We start from the raw sequence: 22,128 nt of genomic DNA on the forward strand, positions 1-22,128 counted from the left end.
GCACTGCCGTAGTACCACCACCCACCTCTGACGTCGTGGCTGACTGAATAAAACAGGAGACATTACTTTTGGAGCAGGTCCCATATATTGGAGACCTATTTATTGATTGTAATTATCTGTACATTTTGCAGTGTTGAAATGGGAGCACGTGTAGTATTAGCAAAACCTTAGTAAAGTACATTTCAGTAGCACTGTTTTCTGTTTCTGTATTTTCCAGGCATATGTTCTAGTGTTTTGTTATAACTGGATGTTGTTATTCACATGTTTGTGTAGGTGTTTCATAGCGTCATTTTGAGTATCTTCTGGTATGTTTTGACAGACAGTGCCTTGTGTTGAGGTGTCAGTTACTGGACTCAGTAATCCTTAATACGTATCTTATATTCTGCAATTTTCTCACCCCTCTGTATATTATTCATGGATACATCTAGGGCTAATCTACTGTATTTGTGTATTTGTCTCTTTTCCATTTACAGGTATTTCTGTTAGCAGCTAGTGAAATTGATTGCTATTACTAACTAGTATTGCTTTCAGTTCAACTTCTTCATAAAATCTTTTTCATGTAATGCCTTCTTTGTTTTCCTTTCAGCAATATTTGACTTATGTAATAGTTACAGTTTCTGGTTAAATCTCCCATTAGTGTTTCCTAGATTGTACTTGGCTTAACTGCAGCATGCAGGAATCTTTAGCGTTCAGTTAATGCTCTAGGGTAGTGACCTGCACTAAGATCTGGGTATATATCAACTTCATAACAACCATGAAAGTAGCAATACCTTTTTTCTTTAGAACAGCTGTGAAATTGCCAACAGTGGCAGACTGATAGTCTCGCTATTTCCAAATAACAGTACAGTTCTTATTAATTTCTGCTAAACTTCTAACACCTTATCCTGTTGGAATCTCTTAGTTAAGAAGTCAGATTCCAGGAGAGGACGAAAAGGGATTTCAACAAACATAAATGTTTTCCTGCAATCTTTTCATCAGTTTAAAGAAGCTAGCAAAACACTTTGGCTAAATCAGGCTTTTTCATCACCTCAGTGTTCTGTTATGGTTCCTGTATGATAGTTCAATTTCATGATCCAATTCAGGGGACAGTGTAAATGCAATGAAGAAAATGAGGCCCCATGCACTTGCATATTATTTATAATACAGTCACTCCACTAAACGATGACTAAATATGCCACACTTCATTGACATCTGAGCGAGGACTAAACTTTCATTGTTTCAGCTTTATTTAGGAACTGTTGATGGTGGAAGATCCATAAAGTTTTTGTATTTAACTGGAAAAAGTAAAAATAGTGTAGCCTCTTTCTTTTCTGTGTATGCAAGGGGAAAAATTCTTCATAGGTTTATGCTGTCAAATAGACCAACTCTTTAGAAAACTTTTATTTTGGCATCTGAAACCTGTTATAAAAGTGAATTTGGTGGGGAAGCTATCATTTGTAATCTTCTTACTCCTAACATCTGCACATGTTGGCTAGCACAGGCATGCTTAAGAATGTTGCCGGTCTTCTCCACCCACACATACTCAGGAATCCCAGCTTGATGTAAACAGCTGCTGCAGTTTATGTTCACAGTATTCTAAGCTGGTTCTATTTCTTATTCTGCTTGAAGACTTCAAAGAATAAGGTAGCATCATTGTTCAAAACAAATAATGTGAAATGGTGTATAAAATCAATAACAACGACCACTTAAAAACTTCTGGGAAATTCCAAAATTTCATGTGTGTAGTATATTCAAAATCAGCAATTCTGTGGCAGAGGTTGTACAGTGAGCTGCAGGGAGCATCCTGACCAGGGAGAGCTACAGAGATGACTGCAGAGAACATTTGACTCCTTGGTGCTCACGAGGGCTTGTCCTTAAAAGATCTGACAGGTCTTTCTGTCCTTGACGTAAACACATCTATGATGCAGAGAAACTACTCAAAGGCTACCATAAATACTAGAAGCTATTTAATACTGATATCTTAAAAGTATGTGGAGAGGTATATTGTCATGTAGTCGAACAATCATTTAGTTTCTACTCCCATTTTCCCAAAATAATATCTTCCTCTTATTTAGTTTTATGTAGAAGGAACCAATATTCTCTGGATTTAAGGAAACAAGACTAGTATTTGCAAGTTCTCTCTCTCTTCTTCAAATCTCTGCTGTGTTTGGGCCCAAGAGATTTTCTGTAGTGTGGCAGTTCCATTTTTCAAATATGCATGAAAATATGCATCTGGGAAATCCTTCACAAGGCCTTATTAACTCTGAAACTTCTCAGAATCCTCTGTCCTTAAATGTTTGCTATAGGAATTCATTTTTACAGAGAGTAGCCTGCTCTGTTTTTTTTTCATCACTCTATTTCTGAGCCTTCAGCACACTTAACACAGTATAAATATTAATAGTCTGACTGTGTCTGTATATTTCACCTCTACCATGTTGTACTTTTTCTGTCACACTAGTCTTAGCTGAAAAATTCAGGTAAAAGTCCGTGGTGATTGGAAAAAAGGCAAAATCACTCCTGTTTGTTTGTTTTTTTAAGAAGGGTAAAAAGGATGACCCTGGGACCTACTGACCTATCAGTTTCACTTCCTTGCTGGGAAATTTTGTGGAGCAGACCTCTTGGAAGTTATGCTGAGGCACAAGGAGGACAGGGAGGTGACATGGGAGAACACACATGTCTGCACCAAGAACAAATCCTGCTTGACCAACCTATTGGCCTTCTATTATAGCAGGGTGAGGGAGGTGATCATGCCTGTCTGCTCTGTGCTGGTGAGGTCTCACCTGGCGTACTGCATTCAGATGTGGAGTCCTCAGTACAGGAGAGACATGGACCTGTTGGAGTACATCCAGAGGAGGGCCACAAAAATGATCCAAAGGATGGAACCTCTCCTACAGGGATAGGCTGAGTGAGCTGAGGCTGTTCAGCCTGGAAAAGAGAAGGCTTCAGGGAGATCTGATAACAGCCTTTTTAGTATCTAAATGGAAGCTACAGAAAGGGAGGTGACAGACACTTTAGCAGGGTCTGTTGTAATAGCACAAGGAGAAATGGTTTCATTATAAATGAGTATAGCTTTATCATGGATATAAAGAGAGTCTTTTGTGGTGAGATAGGTGACACACTGGAACAGGTTGCCCAGAGCTGTGGGGAAAGCCATGTCCCTAGAGACATTATATTATATACAACTGCGCTAATGGTTCTGTTGTAATGCTTCTGTGACTTATGATTCTTTGCAGTGTAAAGGGAAGGCTAAACCATTCTAAGCTCTTACATGATTGTAAAACCAATCTGCACTGTTTTTTAGGTCTGTATACAGGGCAGTAGCAGAAGCAGATGTTGCTTATGTGCTGCCATGTAAACTATTTTAAAATGGCATTTGGCAAACAAAATATCTATTTCAGTGTTGCCATTGCTATTTCCTGTCTTCTGGAATACAATCTGATTCTTCTTAACTCTTATTTTTTTATCATTACACAATTTAATTTGCACTGGCAGTCATTAGTTGACACTTGTACACAGTAGTAGTATAACTCTTTAAATTTGCATGCTTCAACATTATTTTTCTGAGATGCTAGTCATGAATTAATTGTATGTAGGTAAGGTTGGTGAGGTTGTTGTTAAGACAAGTCATAACTAATCCCAACAAATTCCTTTTTTAAAGGCAAATTTAAATAGAACATGTCCTTATTAGGAAATGCTGTAGCTTGCTTCTTGTTATAATCTTCATTCTTAGCAGTGGAAGATAAAGTTATAATGTAAAATACTATTTTATAGCAGTATTTACAACTTAGGATAAAATCACAATTTTTCTGAATTAAGTAGTTCAGCTTTAGTCGGTTGGAAGGAAGACCCTCGTGATGTTGGTTGGTGTTCTGTTCCAGCCAATGTCTCATCTGTTAATATTGGTTGTTTTAGAAAATGGTCATTCAAGAATCTCCGTAGCTGTATAACCAGACACAGAAATACTGTTCTGTTTGTTGCTATGGGTTGCTATGACCTGGAGCAGAAAGACCTATAAGCTTCACTTTTATGCTATTTGGAAATCTTCAGTGAACCCTAGAAGCATTTACTTTTTAAGATTTTTTTCTTTGATTAATAATATTATTTTTAATCCCTTCAAGTTTTAAAGTATGATAGTACCCTATAGCACCAATTTCTGCAGGTTAATGATATACAGAAAAGCTACTTCTGCATAAGGAGCTTTAATGTACTGCAATAATAATTAAAAGGGCTAGCTTTTATGACAGCATATAAATGTGCTACACAGAATATGCCTCTGTTCCTGCTTCTGACTGAGATATTCAGTAAAAGAAAATTTCATGCTACATCAATATGAGAATAATGTTATATAGAACAACTTTCTGGAAAATCCTTTGTACTATAATTCATGATAGTGCATTATTTCTATGGTGCCTACAGGAAAGATAGGGAGGAAATCTTTTTAAGGGAGTGTAGCAATGCAAAAAGGGCTGATGGCTTTAAGCTAAAAGAGGGTAGACATAGATTAGATATTAGGAAGAAATTCTTTACTCAGAGGACAGTGAGGACTGGCACAGCTGCCCAGAGAAGCTGAGGATGCCCCAGCCCTTGGGGCACTCAAGTCCAGATTGAATGGAGCCCTGGGCAGCCTGAGCTGATGGGGGCAGCCCTACCCACAACAAGAGTCTGTTGAGACTGGATGATCTTTAAGGTCAGTTCCAACTTGAGTGATTCTATGATTCTGTTGAGAGCCTTCTAAATCCTTTGTATGTTTATCTCACTATATTGTAAATTAAATTATTCTGTACTGTCATTTCAGCAAACCTGCAATCTTGAAAATGTAAAGCCTGAAACAAAGCGGTACCTAGACAAGTCAGTTCAAGTGGGAAAAAGAAATGGACTCCATCTTCCTAAAGAAGTACAACATGTAAATATGGCTCTTAGTTTATAAATTAAAGGGAAACTTGTTGAAGAGATTATATTATTCTTGTGTAATAAGTGTTTGTGCTTCTTGCCTTGCTTAATTATGGCTCTGATCTTAACTGTTCTTAGTTCTGTGTCCATCCTATAAACTTCAATTTTTGTAAGTTTTTAAAATTGATTTGTTGGACTCCCACCACCCTTTTTTTCTTTTTTTCTTTTTTTCTTTTTTTCTTTTTTTCTTTTTTTCTTTTTTTCTTTTTTTCTTTTTTTCTTTTTTTCTTTTTTTCTTTTTTTCTTTTTTTCTTTTTTTCTTTTTTTCTTTTTTTTTTAACTGTGGAAGGTTATCTGGAAGTTTTGTTTTATCTTCAGATTGCAGAGGCTGTCTAAACTACATTCATAACCAAAAGGCTTCCCAGAAACATTAATTGTGACTCCAAGCTTCAGGAGCACATATGTATTAATTGTTATAAAGTCACAGACGTTTTAATTTCGAATATTAACTATCATTGTAGAATGACTCCAAGATTTCAGCTCTAGATAACTTCAAGGGAGCTTTGAGAATCTTGGACCCATTAAAGGAGAAATTAAGCACATAAAAGCGCTTTTCACGTTGTGGAAGTAAACTTGTTCGTGTCAGAGAGGCTGACATAATTTTCTTTAAATTCTGAACTGATGTCGTGTAGCGATCAAGATTCACGCTTCTCAAATAGACTTCTGTCTTTTCTGAAAATAATCATTCTTTATGCACATACTTAAGTCAGCAAGAATGTTTCATGTGTATTTGCATTACCTAAATAGCAAACAATCCTTCAGTAATGAGATTTTTAAATACTCTGCAAGTAGATAATAGTTGGACTGTATTTAAGTAAAATTTCTACTAATAATACTTTCTAACAATGCCAAATTTCATTTCTGTTTGGTATTTTTATTACTAGTGATTACAGTGTTCATGTGAACTTGCCAGTAAGGGGCAGTCATGCTATAAATACATTAGAAAATATTTCAGACAAGAGGATTTTAAAGTGGGTTTGGAATGCTTTTATCTTGTGTGGGTATTCTCCTTTCTGTAGGTATTCTGGTTCAAAAAAAGTGTTTTTTAACAGGTTGCTTCCATTTTTACTTGTTCGATACTTCGAGATTTCAGAGAACATTTTTATACTTAGAATTTGAAGTTATATAAAGTAATTGGATGTTAGCATGTGGTGCTGTCAGAGAACTTATTTGCACTCACAGTCCCAGTCTCAGTTGAGAACACATTTGAAATTGTTGGAGCACTGGTCTCAGCCTCAGGTTCATTGGCAGCTAGATTACTCGAGACAAAAGAAAGGTAAAAAATTGCTCAGGGGCAAGAGAGATGTATTGCTGCAATGTATTATTACCCAGTGGCAGTATTCAGTAATAGTAATTGCCAGTTGATTTTTTTCCCTACTAATTTTATTTTGTACCCAATATAGGAAATAATGACGATGAAGAAAAAATTAAGTGAGCTGTGTATAGACTTCAACAAAAACCTGAATGAGGAAAATATGTTTCTTGTATTTTCCAAAGAAGAACTTGGTGAGTACTATGCTTGCATTTTTCCCTTCCTTTGCCTTCAAGTATTGCAGGTATTCTTTTATTGGCTCACTGAATGATGGCTAGATAAAATGAAATTCCAGCTGTATTCCATTCTTAATTCTTACCCAAAGAAAGTTTAGAATTACAATTTGCAGATGTTTAAAATTCCTTTGTGGACCTGTGCTTGCATAAAGTTGGGATATCTGTCCTACATTTTCATTTCTATAACATTATTCATCTTTGCTTCTTTTCTCAGTTCTCCAATATCAGGAGATATATCCAGAGTGTGTTATGTTCTTTACAACTATCTGAATAGCTTCTCTGTCATGCAAGATGTTTAAGCCACTGATCATTTAAATCGATCTAGAAGTCATAGAATCATAGAAGGCTTGGATTGGAAAGGACTTTAACACTCATCCTCTTTCAACTGCTATGAGCAGGGTTGCCACCAGATCCATCGGGCATCCACACCTTCTATGGGCAACATGTTCCAGTTCATCTCCACCCTCTGAGTAAAGAATTTCCTGCTTGTATATAACCTGAACCCATTTCACATAACAGAAGACTTAGAGATGCATTTCTGGAGAGCACAGCATAAACTATAATGCAAGATACTTTCTCATGTCATGATTTATTTTCATCTGATATTTTTACATTTTTTTCTCTTTTGCTCTCCAGTAAAGCATTTAAAAAGTTATGTTGCTTGGCATAGCTAGTATTAGGAAATAGTAGCATTAATAGCATGAACAGACAGAAGAATTCTATTTCTGTTTAAACTCCTGATATCAAATTAGGTAGCAGCAAAACAAATGCAATAATGCAATAAAAAAAAGAGGTGAGTAGATAATTCTGGTAAACATTCTTTATTAAATTGTGTTCTGTAGAAGGCTTGCCCGATGACTTTATTAAGAGTTTAGAGAAGACTGAGGAGGACAAATATAAAATAACATTAAAATATCCTCACTATTTTCCTGTTATGAAGAAGTGCTGCATTTCAGAAACCAGGAGGAAAATGGAATCTGCCTTTAACACAAGATGCAAGGAGGTGAGTTGTATATTGCCTTTTTTTACAGGGTAAAAACAGGGTTGAAGTGTAAAGCTAGACATTCAGATGTTACATTTGAACTCTATGTATTGTCTAGTACTGTAAAATTAAAACCTGTTAGTATGATCTTCAACATTTCCTTGCTTCACATGTGTGTGTATGTATGTATCTTAAAATGTCAGTGGGTGCTGTTGAAATATGTGGCATTTTGAGACAATGATGACTTTCTCTACAGAGTTCTGTGGTCACTTGCTTGCACTAACTTCACAGATGGTGCTGTCAGAATATAGCTTCTCCAGACCTTCAGATTCTTCAGAATGGCAGAGATTATTTGAATGTGTTTTAATTATGAAATGCAATTAAATGTAAAACTAATACACCGCATCTTGAGGAAGTCTTTAATTATGTGTTAAAAAAAACCCTAAATTTTTAAAAAAGATTTATTTAATTAAATACATCTCTGGAAACGTACGTTACTGAAAGAAGAGAGGATTTCACAAGTAATTTGTTTGATGCTGATGAGAGAAACCTAAATAGGTACAAAAATAATGAAAAGGCTAGAAAAGTTAGAAGTGTCTTTCAACAGGCAATTGTATCAGCCATTCATTAGAGAACAACATCAGATCTGAGCTTTTGTATTTGAAGTGCTGTGAACACAAGATAAGATAAAATGACACCAACAGTTGGAAGTCAGGACACTTAAAGGGGTATGCTGTTGTAGCTAGGGGGGCAACTTCAAACTTGGTACGTTATACGTACCTTGATTTTTTTATTTTTTGTTTCCCTGAGAAGTCTTGTTTTTTAGAAATCCGATTAACACAATTATGTTTTTAACTTCCCAGGAATCTTCTACAATATCTAGGTCAGGGTCGGGGGCTTTTGTGTTTCAGATCCCTTTCTGGCTGCTGTTGTCAGAACATGGACAAACAAGCAAATAAGCTTTGAATGTTAGCACAATAGCTTTGCAGCCTGTCCCAACCACTAACAAGCAATTAAGGATTTTGTCAGCCCTGTTCCTGTCATCTTTTACATCTAAGTGGTCGATAAAGAAAATAAGCAAAATTTTGCAGCAGTCAGGGATTTGTTACCCTTAAAACAAATGGTATATCTTTTGATTAATTGGAATAGATTAATTATAGTGGGGAGTGTAGTGGCTTGGATTGACTAGAAAACTAGATGTCTAGCTACTTATGATCAAGTGCTTTGAAAAATTACAAAAATCTAGCTAAGCTTATGTTTTTTTATATTTATGTGTTAAAGTGTCTTATATATGTTTCCTATCTGTTATGATTACAGATATTATTCATGTAATTTTTTGGTAATGTGGATTTCCTGGTTTCACTTCACAGACTTGCCTGCTTTCTTTTTCAGGAGAACACCAAAATTCTTCAGCAGTTGCTTCCACTAAGGGCAAAAGTAGCAGAGCTGCTTGGTTATAATACACATGCCAACTTTGTTCTGGAGGTAAACACTGCAAAGAGCACAGATAACGTAACAACCTTCTTAGGTTTGTTTTAATTTATAAATGATCTTCTTGCATTTGCTGTGGCAGCATGGCTTCTCAGTAAAGAAACATTGAAACACATGCTTGGCAATAGTATCTATCAAATTTAGGTGGAAAAAGAACTCTAGTGCCTCTGGTCACTTTTTTTTTTTTCTTTATATCATAGCCGTACATATTGCTCCATGGTAGGGAAGTATAAGATAAAAATCAGAAAGTAACTGCTTTATGGCAGCCAATATAGAAAAGCTGTTACCATTCTCTGCTGCAAAATGCAGTTATCTTAATTTGGAACCAGAATTACTGGTGCCACTGAAGTGTATTCTCCCAGTTCAAAAGGCTGCATCACAGTTGCAGCTTTTCATTCCCTTTGCATTAGCTGCAATTTTTTGTGCCCGTGTAGTCTGAAGTGTTTCTTTCTGTGCATTGATTCGACAGCAATGAGTATAATTAAAGATCTGAGGGTGTGATGATGATAGTTCAACAAACTGTCTAAAATACATTAAATCAGCAATGACTTGACTCCTCTGAAGACAAAAGCTCTCCAATGGAATTTGATCTGAAAACTGAGATACTTTGACAGCAGTGCAGATTTGTACAGCCATCCTGTTGATTTCAGGGCATTTTTATACATTTTAGTGAAGAAGATTGAATATTTAGGTATAGCATAAAATCAAAACCCCCAAAACTACTTTATACAGCAATAAGTTGTTTGGTGATAGTGTTTTGGTTTTTTTGTTTGTGTGTTTATTTACATGGCAATAAGGAGATTCAAATGCATCTCTTCTTTTACCTTTAATTCTTTCTCATTTCTCACGTTATGCTGTGGCAATACCAATTATATGTGTATTTATAAATTAACTTACCATTTGTTTTGATTTGTAATTGTTAAAATTGCCCAAGTATTACAATACATTTATGATATCTTGAACACTTTTCTATCTGGTGTATTTTTGTAATTCTATGTAGGATTACATTATACTGTGTGGGTTTTTTAATTTGTTTTGAAGCTGATGTACCTCAAAATGTCGCGGTTATTGTGGTGACTTCAGCTTTTTACAAGATGATATATGTTTTTCTATTCAAAAATATTTTGTGGTAATTTTGGTAGAGGGAGAACTTCCATCAAATTGTCAGCTTTAATTCAGTAATTTTGATCGATCTTCAGCCACAAGCATGGCAATATAGTTTGTTATGTTTTGTTCCTATATATTCAAGCTTTAATTCAATGTTCATAAGTTGACCTTGTGGCTCAGAGGAAAATCTACTGTTTTGCCCTGTGACATATTCTGAATTTAGTGTATTTTGGGCTGCCAACCATTGGTATTTATCAGTCATGTACAAGTATATAGTGCCTTATAGTCATACCAGAACAGGATTGTCAGTACTTAAGTTTTACCCTATGTATGCCATGACAGACCATTAACCTCAAATCCTATAGAAAAATGTCTGGTAGTTTAGAAGTATTCAGAATATAATAAACATAGCAAACATAGCATGTACTTCAAGGGAGTTTCAGTAAACTTAAGCATTCTGTACTCAGTGTATTGCTTTCATTGTGCTATAATCCTTCCTTGTCCAAGAAAAGCTATACTGGAAAAAGCTGGGGTCAATAAGTTTAATAAACAGTGGCTGTGGTAGAAGAGCAGATAGTTATCATCTAGCCAAGAGCTTTTGGTTTATTGCTGTTTAATAAGAACTATAGCTAGAAATAGATCAGAATCTGATTTTAAATGATCTCAAAAAAAAGTCTTGGAATCCCTTGTTGCACTTCCAGTGACTAAGAGTGGTAGCATTTGGCTGCTTCTGTGGAAGCACACTGAAAGAACTGAGGTTAGCTGGGGTAAAATACGAAGCTTCAAGCACATGTGTCAAGTACTGTTTTGTCTGTCAAGTGTTACTCTCCATTTTTCGATGTCTTTGAATAAGTCTAAATTTACCAAAACTCTTCACAGTATGTCTAAGCCCCTCTGGATTTGTACATTGTTTACAGCATGTCTGTATTAAAACTCTTTAAGACAAGAAAGCAATTTGCTTTCTGTTCATCAGCAAAAAGGAAATTCAAGTATACTTGGGACATGTGCTTAAAGTTATGTTACATAAATGTGATTGTGTGTTATAAGAATATACGTTATAATAAGGAACAAGCTGATTTAAAGGCAGTATTTGTTTCAGATGATTTGAGTAAGAAGCTAAAGCCGTTGGTTGAGAAGGAAAGAGAATTCATTCTAGATCTGAAGAAAAAGGAGTGCCAAGAGAGAAACTGTGATTACGATGGAAGGATCAATGCGTGGGATCTTCATTATTATATGAACAAAACAGAAGAGCTGAAGTACTCCATAGATCAAGAGAAGCTGAAGGAATACTTCCCAATTGAGGCTGTTACAGAAGGCTTATTGAATATTTACCAGAAGCTGCTTGGACTTGTATTTGAGCAAGTAGAAAGTGCTCATGTTTGGCATGACAGTGTTACTCTTTATACAGTAAAGGACAGTTCAACGGGAGAAACATTAGGGCAGTTCTATTTGGACCTTTACCCTCGGTAATTATTACTTAGCATTTTACATATATGTTTATAATGGAACTTGGTTTGGTGGGTTACTTGTGTGGGTGAAATTAAATCCATTGGGAAGTAAATATTTATTCCACTGGTGAGACTATTGCTGTTTTCATTAGATTGTCCTTTTGGGCTGCTGTCAGATAGTTTACTTTGTCTTTTTTTTCCCCTTTTTTCTTCATTACTAACATATTTACTTTTCAAAGCACTAAAACTTTGTACATTTTGTGTAGTATTGCTGACTAGTCACTTATCCACCATTTCTCTTTTCTCCTTTCTAACTGAAATACCATGTTTGCCTTCTCTATGTTTTAACTGTTGAGATCAGTCGTATTCCTCTCTGCTCACCATTTATCATCTCTCCCATTTCCTCTTTAAACTTTGTATGCCTGTTGTGTAGCCAGTTCTCTTAACTGCTAAAGGAGGTGTCAAATAGATCAAGACCCAGACAAGATTCCTGTTGAGCACACCTTGAAGTATATTTCTAGGTTAATTTGCATTACTCTTTTGCTATTTGCAGTAGGATCTCTGTTCATTAGAGGTTAAGAGAGTTGACTGATTTGACAAAATTAATTCTCAGCTATTTCAGCTATGTCTGTTTCTTGATGTTTTTTAATTTATTTTTTAGTTATTGATATGTTTATGCATTTTGTAAAAGTATAAATTTATTGAAGACTTCTCTGGATAAAGAAAATTACTGAATACAGTAGTATATATTTCTTTGCTTTAAAAGTAGGCACAGATTTTCTACTTTACTATTTGTCTATTCTTTCTGAATGCAATGTGAATTTCTAAAGACCTCTGTTAGTAAGACCTTTCTGCCTTTACTACCCCACTGTCTTGTATCCAGGGCAAAAGTTTCAAAATCATTCTTTCTTAAACTTGGATCACACTGCAGATTCTTTAAACTGTGTTCTTTTGTCTCCTGTAATGAAAGGAAAGTTACTGCTTCAGAGAATAGAACATAGTCCTCTTTGTTAGTGTTTATGAGTAGTTTAAAATAGAATTGGCATCTGAAGTATATATAATTTGAGTAAAAATCAAATTCTTGTCAATGCTGCTGTGAATCTTAAAATAGAACCTTCTGTTCTTAAGCAGAATCTTAAGCCTAGTGACTCATAGAAGACATAATAAATTTGTATGGTCATCCTAATGAATAGACATAATTTCTTCATTTAAAACTTTAAAGAGACACCAGCTCTTGTCTTTGTTCTTGAATATTCTGGTGAGCAGGATTGTGATTTTAAGATAATTTCTGAAATGTTTTCTTGTACAGAGAGGGAAAGTATGGGCATGCAGCATGCTTTGGTCTCCAGCCTGGCTGTCTTCTCTCTGATGGCAGTAGAATGATGTCTGTAGCTGCTCTGGTAACCAATTTCACAAAGCCAGGATCAGATCGTCCATCACTGCTGCGACATGATGAAGTAAAGACATACTTCCACGAGTTTGGTCATGTAATGCATCAGATATGTGCACAGGTTAGTGGTGTTTCAGTTCCAGTTTTCATGCATTTTTCGTAGCCTCAAAGCAATAGGTAAGTTTATTTTGGCAATTTTATGATTTTAGCAAAGCATATGTATGTGGGAGATGGGGAGGTCATCTTGGCCTCGTCAAATGTTGACTCACTGGTAACAAGACTCTGGAAAGGAATGGGAAGGTCTGAATAAACAGGGTTGTTTTCTGTCTAGGCATAAGATAAGCTCTCTGCTTGTTATGGAACTTGCATCCTGTGCTCTGGGATTTTCATGTGCAAAGCCGTAACTTGTTTCATTTGCTGATTTCTTTTTTTGAGCATGTTAAAACTTGATGGTTAAAAAATATATAGGGGGATCTGGCTGAGTGGGAGTCTGTGAGCAGCTGGTAAAGGTCAGCGTTTGGAGGGCAGTAATGTGCTGGGAGTCGGCTGGCGTGTGAAATATCAGGGCAGCGACAGGATCTTTTTATGATGTTAGGGGGGGGACAAGTAATCAAGTACCTGAACCAGTATTTTTTCTTTTTTTTAATAGTGCAGTACAGTTATGTTTGAGTAAATGAGAATGGGCAACAAACTCCTGCATTCCTCCTTGCCTTTTATTCTATCTGCTTCTATCACTAGTTTATTCGTATTTGATGGCTCTCCACTTATCTTTGTGTCTACTGCAACTGTAGGAAGAAGGGCTAGCCTGTTACAACCTTAGATGTGAGTTATCAATGGGTGTAAATAAAAGCAAATAATCTTTTTTTCTCCAGTTCTTCTGACACGCATGTGACATAGCCATCAGTTCAGTGTGTGCCCTAATATTACACATGATTTTTTTTTTGGTAATCAGTGGTTAAGTGTAATGAAATAAGAGAAAAATCTCCAGTGTGCTTGGCTTTCAAAGTGAAGGCCCTTCTGTCAGTGAATGAGAGTCAGTTTGGGGAACCTTTCATGGCTGAAGCTGCTAGGGTTCATTTATTTCAGGCCATGTATTACTGACCCAAAAATTGTGCAGCATGTTAACTATATGCTTTACAAATGAAGACAGTCATGAGAGAAAACCTTGATAGCATAAATTGGTCATGTAAAATCTGTGAACGAGTGTGTTAGACTGCAATACAATAAACAATTTTACAAGTGTATTATTGAGTTTATTTTTTTTACTCTAAGCCAGTATAACACAATTTTATAACAACTGACTAATCTTGTCATTGTCATAAGAAAGCATGGGAATATTTGTGTTGTGGTTATAACCTGAGAGGTGAAAAGAAGGTGCTAAAAAAATTGATGTAGAGAATCACTGTCAGAGAATGGAGTAAGCAACTTCTACATCATCTGTTTTGTTGCTTTTCAGTTGCCTAATACATGTACTTGTATATTTGTCCTTCTTTCTTTGAAGTTAAGGATCTTATTTTAATTGAAACACTGAAATTCCAATATCTGAAATTTTGTTTTCTTCTAGAAATCTTGGTTTCTATTTTGATTTAATACGATGGCTTTTCTTTTTAGACTGATTTTGCCAGGTTTAGTGGAACTAATGTGGAAACAGACTTTGTAGAGGTACCTTCACAAATGTTTGAGAACTGGGTGTGGGAAAAAGAACCACTGCAGCAAATGTCAAGACATTACAAGGATGAAAGCCATGTTGCAGATGCTCTCCTTGAGAAATTAGCTGCCTCTAGACTGGCTAATACAGGTACCTGTTTCTCTCACACAGTGTATGTGTAAAAAATGAATAATGTTTAAAAATTTGGTTGGAAACTTTTGAGAAAATACCCTCTGTAAAACATAACAAGCCCATTACTTTTCTTCTTCATGTGCACTATCTCTGTCAGTGCTATTAAGTGAGCACTTTAAACCAGAAAGTTCAGTTCATTGCCTTAATAATTCCTGAGTTTATTTGCTTGATTTGATTACAACCACTAATAAAGTCTGTTCTGACCTATACCACTGCATGCAAGAACAGGAGCAACTCTGGTTTTCCAGCCTTATCCAAAGGACTAATATACGTCTACAATTTCCCCAGTGTTAACTTTTTTACTGCAGCAGCTCCATTTATTTAATGCTGGGTGAGACAGTCTTGTTTTTCCAGTTTTTTCCAGTAGCCCCAGGCAGACACTGTGCATTATTAGTAGAGAAGTATCAAATCTTCTGCATGTATATAATACATTTCATTTGCACATGTTATTTGACATAAATGAAAGTTGCTCGCAAGTTTACTAAGTGTGTTTACATACATGATACAAGAAGTGTTGCAGCCTTTCATTGCTCAAACAGCCTCTTAACTTCTGAATCCAGAATCGTAACTCCGTGTTCTCCACTTCAGTAGGTACTCTGTGTTCCCAAATCAAGGTCACAGTTATGCTGTCTCAACCTTGTCTCTATCTCAAGATTAGCAAGACTAATCCGATGTTATTGCCCATCATCTCATTGTTATTCTATCCCTCTTACCACTGTCCTTGTAATCAGAGCTTCTCCCAAACCATCATTTATCGTGCAATTTATGTCATTAAATCACTGCTGTTTATTTCATACTTCTTCCCTATTCTGAGCAAGGAGTGCCCATCCTTCCAGCTTGTACAGGTGCTGCAACTGCATAAACATTGTATGTAGAATAGAGGTACGCATCTCATAGCTTCTTCAAAATAGCAGAGCCTAAAGCAGCAGCTGTTCTTGCTATTCTTTGACACTGCCTAGCACACAACGTTACATGCACTGTGCAAGCCCTGAATGAGATCATATCTAGAACTGATGACAGCTGAGGACACAATTTTAAATACTGATATTTATTTTTAAAGTACCCACTTTTATTAGTCTTTGATTCGTGAGAAAAGTAATGCTTGAACATATGGACCTTATAATTGTGATTGAAAAATATTCCTCAATACGTTTTCTTCTCTCTTCTTAGCTGACATGTTTGGATAGAAATGACATAACTCAAAGTCTTTTTGTAATTAAAATTCTAAAAATGCTTGTTTAGATCTTTGAATGAAAGTTGCTAAAGAAACTCCAGCTCCTTTGGTGTTAGTTAACTGAATGCTCTTATTCCATCAGGTCTTTTAACCCTCCGCCAGATTGTTTTGAGCAAGGTTGACCAGGCGCTCCATACAAAGCCATCTGTTGACCCAGGAGATGAATATGCCAAATACTGTATGGAGATCCTAGGAGTTCCTGCAACCCCAGGTATATCGGTGCAGTGTGCCCAAATGCCTTATTTAAACATGCCTTCCTCTGTATGCCCAAATGTCTTATTTAAATATGCTTTCCTATCCCAATAATGTTTGACTTATAAAAAAAGCAAAGTAGTTGTTTGTAGTTGTTTGTAAAATAATCTAATTTATGGAGCTGAAGTAATTATTTTGAATACTGGAATAACCTTAGAGATCTCTCCTGAATGAAGATGGAAGCATCAAAAGCTGTACTTTTGTAAGTTATATTTTGGAGTGAGGTGAATGTCAATATCACATTAAATGTTCCGTCACATCTGCATCAAAAGTGCAAGTAGACCAAAACTGAATTTTTCTTTTGTAGTCACCAAAATATGTCTGATACTTTTAGAGATGTACTCAGACCTGTTATGTAAGCAGCTTCGAATTATCTCATACAAATTTCGTATTAATTTCTTCGTATTTTGTATTTTTCATACGTAAAAGGCAGGACTGTATTTGATTTAAATTAATTAATGTGAATCCAATTTTTAAGGAACAAACATGCCAGCTACTTTTGGGCATCTGGCAGGTGGTTATGATGGACAGTACTATGGATACCTCTGGAGTGAAGTGTTTTCCATGGACATCTTTTATAGCTGCTTTAAGCAAGAGGGCATAATGAATCCAAAGGTAGGTAACAAATGCTTTCTTTTGAAGATTCCTGTTGTGCTTTATGTCTGAAGCCACATCTATTGCAATTATTATCCATAGAAATAACATCTTAAGTACACTTCTTGTCAAGTTCAGATCAACTGAAAAAAAAAGCAGTGTGTAAATAAGTTTTTTTGAAAATTATCTTGAAATTTTCATAGAATTGCAGAATCACAAGGTTGTAAAGGACCTACAAGATCATCAAGTCCAACCATTCTCCCATTGCCATTGCTACCACAAGCACCAAACCAGATCTCACAGCTCCTCATCCTCATCCAGATTTCTCATTAACACTGCCAGGGATGGCGACTCCACCACCTCCCTGGGCAGCCATTCCAGTGTCTGACCACTCTCTGAGAGAAAAAGTTTTTCCTTATGTCTGATCTAAATCTCCTCTGGTACAACTTGCAGCCATTTCCTCAGGTCCTGTTTGTTGCCTGGGAGAAGAGGCCAAGCACCTCCTCATCACAGCCTCCCTTCAGGAAGTTGTAGAGTGCACTGAGGTCACCCCTGGGCCTCCTCTTCTCCAGGCTAAACAATCCCAGCTCCCTCAGCCGCTCCTCATAAGATGTGGATTTTATTATAATTATTATATAGAGTCACTTTCCTCTTTAGCTTTAAACAGAAAATTACATACTTTTCCATTGAAAGAGTAAATGAGTATCCTTCCATTATGGAAGCTTGATGATGATATTGCTGTATTTCCATGAATAGTGCCTCAAATGTGTGGTATTTTTTATGTGTGGTATTTGGCAAATTCAGTTTATTTTGTTTTTGTTTTCACAGCACACTATCATTTAATTTTTTTCTTACTTACTTTTTCTCCTACCTGAGTTTTGAAGTTCAAGTCGTTGATGGATTTTAGATTTACTGGGCTTTTTTCTGTTGTGTAATTCTTCAGCCTCTTTTGCCTCCATCAGGAAAGAGGGAGGAACAGTTAGTGTTGTAATTAGTAGTCCTACCAATTTGGACAAGTTTTTAATTTCTCAACAATTATAGCATTGGAATTCTAACTGGAGATGCAACGGCTCTGTCATGGGAATGGTCTTTTGATTTTCCTGCCTCTTCCCTTTTTGCACAGCGCATGCTCCTGCAGGGTGATCACAGACCTTTTTTCTGTTACCACTAGTTCTGGCCTTCAGAACTGTTTTGAGTGATTGTGCAGTCAGAACCCTGAGCCATAGTTTACCAGAATTGCTCTGTGACCTTTACTGTGTCCTAGGGATGAAAGTGCAGTTTATTCCTTTTTTTTCTTTTTTTTTTTTTTTCTTTGCGTGTGCATAGCTTTTTGTTTTCTTTCTCAGTCTCTGAATGAGGCACTTTGAGACAAGTTCAGTTACACAAGGACCAAGAGGATATTTGCAGCTGAGAGGCGACTAGTGCTTCTTTTAAAGTGAAGCTTCCTGTTCCAGCTAAGAAGACAGAATAGAAATGGTTATTTCTGTATGTGTATCCACATGCATGGGCACGTGTGTGCCTTGCTCGCTCTCTCATGTGTGCAAACATACTTTGTTTGGATGTTCACATAACCTCAGGGGGAACTTCTGCAGGAGATTTGCTTTCCCTCTTCACAGTAGTACTGTCCTCTCAAGTCGGTTCTCTTTTAGCTTGTTTTTTGTGCTTGCATTCTATTTCAGTGTAACAGAGTTCTGCAGGGTGGGAAAATTATCTATTACAGAAAGATGCTGGATACTAGTGAGATGTTTGCAGTTATTCATATTCCATATATCTACATCTAGACTTCTTTTCACAACAGCAGGAAAGGAAGTCAGTTACAGTATTATGACAAGGGCTTTTAGAAATTTGGCTTACCTTTTCCTGTTAGAATAAGACTTCTCTTCCTGTTTTGAGCAACCGTTATTGAAACTCATTTAAGCATCTCTATCTGTAGCAGTTATTCAGCAAATGTTAACAGTGTTAATTGCCAAACCCCTAAGTTCATGCACGTTATCTGAAATTATTTCTGGTCACTCAAGAACTGAGTAATCTGCTGATTGGAAACGCAGCAGCAAAAAGTCACATTTGCACTAGTAACACTTTTAAATCAAGAGGAACAAATTTTTTAATTTTGTTTTTCTATTAACATTCAGGAAACTAACACAAATTGCAAAATACAAGCAGTCCTTCTTCAGTGATAGACTGTGTTATTCATTTGGCTCTTTCCACCTGCTCTTTCAATGCAATGAAGTCATGAGAAGCCCATCAGTTAAAAATACATAAGCTTGATTTCGCAGTAGTGATCATGGAGCAGTGTAGTTCTATCTTGTAGCTTTGCCGTGTGAGGGAAGTATATATGTTTATCTACAGTGACTGAAGGGAAGAGTGTTTTTTAATTTAATACTAAAAGCATCTAGGACTTCTATGTGAAAAAAGATTTTCTCATTCATAGATATGTCTCTGAGGCCCTGAATTCTCCAGATACATTATTTTATATATGTTTTCCTTTTAAGAATGTCTTCATTTAATATAGTCTAAGAAGCTCATTTTGTTTTTCCTGCATTAGTGTTATTCTTGCTGAAAATACAAAGTGGGTTAAGTTTCCACTATTTTAGGATACTTTAATTGGGAAATCATGTGTGTCTGTGTACATGTTAAATAGTTATGCATATAAATTGCTTCTGTGTGCCATATTATTCGTCACTGGTATTTCTGTTGATCTCTGTTCTGTCATTCTTCATAATAGATATGGAAGAAAGAGAAATCATCAGTTAAGGGAGAATGGATGTTTAGGTTCTGTTTGCCTGCCTATTGGCCATGTTGTGGCTTGCAGAATGACTTCCTTAACTTGGGCAAGTTTATCTGATTGTATATCCCAAAATAATGCAAAACCACAGGAAAAAAAAAAAAAGATTTGCAAGCTAATAGGTTCAGTTTCTCCTGTCTTGAACTCTTCCAGCAGATTTAGGTTATATTTGTGGCATATTTTGTTATGGTACTAAGAAAATCTGGAAAGAGAGGAGATGAATTTAAAAACCTAGATAATTAGACGTGACAGGTACGTAAAAGTGGCAGCTTCCAAGGTCAGAAATACTAATGTTCTACTTTTCCTTTTATCAGGCCGGGATGAAATACAGAAATCTTATTTTGAAACCTGGAGGATCCTTGGATGGGATGGATATGCTTCAAAATTTCTTGGAGCGTAAACCAAGCCAGAGAGCTTTCCTACTGAGTAAGGGACTGTGTGTTCAGTGAAACTATGGTTCCTTTGTAGCGACATGTATGTATGGAATGAGCTGGAAATGTCAACGTGTTTCATATTTTAACTGTGTATCATTTTAGAGAAGTTGGGGCACTTTTCATGATTTTTTTAAAAATAAAAATGTGATTTTTAAATTGCACAGGATTACAAAATGCAAACATCAGGGAAAAAAAAAATCGGAGATGTGCAGAAATTGAGAAACTTGGGTGGTAACTTCTTTTCTGAATTGTTATGGTTCTGATCACTGTGGGGATATGATGCCTTGCTTCTCTTTTGATAGATGCACTTAAACTGTCTTGCAAATGAATCTTAAAACTGGGGATAAAAAGGGACGTTACCAGCAATAAAAGAATCATTCATTTATATTCTGTATCTTTTTATTGTACTGATGGCTCACAAGTGTTCTTGGTGGAGTGAACTCTTTGAATTAATCAAGTTTTCATCATCTAGTTTTCTAGTGACAAATTACAAGAAAGAGAACCTGGACAAAACAGCTTTACAGCACAGATAAATATTTGTGATACTTCTATGTTTTGTTTTGATGCATGCTAAATTCTTGTATTATTTATAAACAAAAAAACACACAACAAAACTCCATCATTTGAGCTACTCTTCTCACCTTCACAGAGGAACAACAAATCAAAATGCAACATTTGTAAGTTTCCCTTATTCTTCCCACCTCCTTTTTTCTGTTGTTGATCAAAATTCAGGCCTCAGTTTTCTGGACTCAGATTGCATGGAAGTCAAGTGGCTTCAGGCCCCCCTGCCACTGCAGGCACTCGCGTACCCTCGTAGCTCACCCATTGCTTCAGGCCTGGAGTTCCACTACACCTGGGCAGCCCGTATCAGCACCTCATATCCCTCTGAGTAAAGAATTTCCCTCTAACATCTAATCTAAATCTCTCCATTCACCCTTGTCCTATCACCATCAGACTATGTGAAAAATTAAGTCAGTTCCAATGCTTGTAATTAATTACAGTTTTAGACCTGAGTTCTGCAAGGTCATCTGCAATCGATACATAAAAATAGCATATATTAGAACCTCTTGAACAGTATTCAGTAGAACATGTATAAAGGACAGCTAAGAAAGCTGGTGAATTTAAGATTATCTTCTATTTGATTAGTTTCCATTACATTCTGATGGTATTTGTTGAGCATTTTGCTTTCATTTTGAATAAGCTTTTTAAAATTTTTATGATCCTAACCTACGAAAGGTATTTTTCCATTCACCTTCCAATGAACTAAAATATTCTAAAAATATGTTTAGTGGCCTGTTACAAACCTAAGTAACAGGAGTTTGATTAAGACATGAAATGCTGTGTTCCTTTTGCAGCTGCCAGGCAGACTTCCACATGAGGGAGACCTTTCTCTGCAAAAAAAGGCAGACTCCTATCAGGGTAGATAGATGCAAATGCAGTAGTTAAAAGCAAAAAAAAATATGTGATGATAACATTTAAAAGTTAAATTTGGGACGGTGCTGATGTTGATGGTGATCATTTGACTTGTTTATTTTCCTGTTCTTCGGAGTATGTGTGTATCAAAGTACATAGTAACTGTACTGTAGCAAAGTTATTTACTGTAGTGCAGTAAAAAGTCTGCTCTTACATGTAAATGAAAATATGTACAGGACTGTATGGATACCAGCTGGCTATCCAGGTGTGTAGGAAGAAGAAAATCTAAAACCAATTAGTGGCCCACAAAGACAAATAACTGTGATCTGTATCTGACTGTTTTCTGCAGTTTTGTTTTGTAGAAGCCATCTCCAAAAGCCTCCATCAGGTTGCAATTAAGATCATCTTATGGCTAAAGCTCTCAAGAAAAAAATGTGTAATGTTCTAAAATGGCTTGGAATCATCTTGAAGTGATAATGTACTAAAGTAAGCTGCCATTTTTTTTGCCCTTTGAAAGCCTTCTGAATCAAACTGAAGCTGTAAAGAATTGATCTTGGAATGGAAAAGATAACCTGGATAAAGACCACTTTTCTGGTTCTGCACCTCTCCATTGTAGGCATGAAACGTTTTCTGGATGTGAAACTGTTTATTCTAACACTATTCCAAGCATGTGACATAAAA

At 36.1% G+C, this 22,128-nt stretch overlaps 1 protein-coding gene across 2 annotated transcripts in view; it reads left to right on the forward strand.

Moving 5' to 3' along the window:
- Nucleotides 1-20,420, forward strand: part of NLN (neurolysin) — a 34,185-nt gene extending 13,765 nt beyond the window's left edge. For both annotated transcript variants that reach the window (XM_072359641.1, XM_072359643.1), the window contains exons 4-13: nt 4,775-4,882; nt 6,333-6,435; nt 7,320-7,480; nt 8,852-8,987; nt 11,157-11,523; nt 12,815-13,016; nt 14,507-14,693; nt 16,052-16,180; nt 16,700-16,836; nt 19,915-20,420. In XM_072359641.1, coding sequence (XP_072215742.1) covers nt 4,775-4,882; nt 6,333-6,435; nt 7,320-7,480; nt 8,852-8,987; nt 11,157-11,523; nt 12,815-13,016; nt 14,507-14,693; nt 16,052-16,180; nt 16,700-16,836; nt 19,915-20,049 — 1,665 coding nt within the window. In that variant the 3' untranslated portion in view covers nt 20,050-20,420. The remainder of the gene's footprint in view (nt 1-4,774; nt 4,883-6,332; nt 6,436-7,319; nt 7,481-8,851; nt 8,988-11,156; nt 11,524-12,814; nt 13,017-14,506; nt 14,694-16,051; nt 16,181-16,699; nt 16,837-19,914) is intronic.
- Nucleotides 20,421-22,128: the final 1,708 nt, after the last annotated feature.

Source organism: Excalfactoria chinensis, chromosome Z, assembly GCF_039878825.1.
Source record: "Excalfactoria chinensis isolate bCotChi1 chromosome Z, bCotChi1.hap2, whole genome shotgun sequence".
Taxonomy (NCBI): Eukaryota; Metazoa; Chordata; class Aves; order Galliformes; family Phasianidae; genus Excalfactoria; species Excalfactoria chinensis.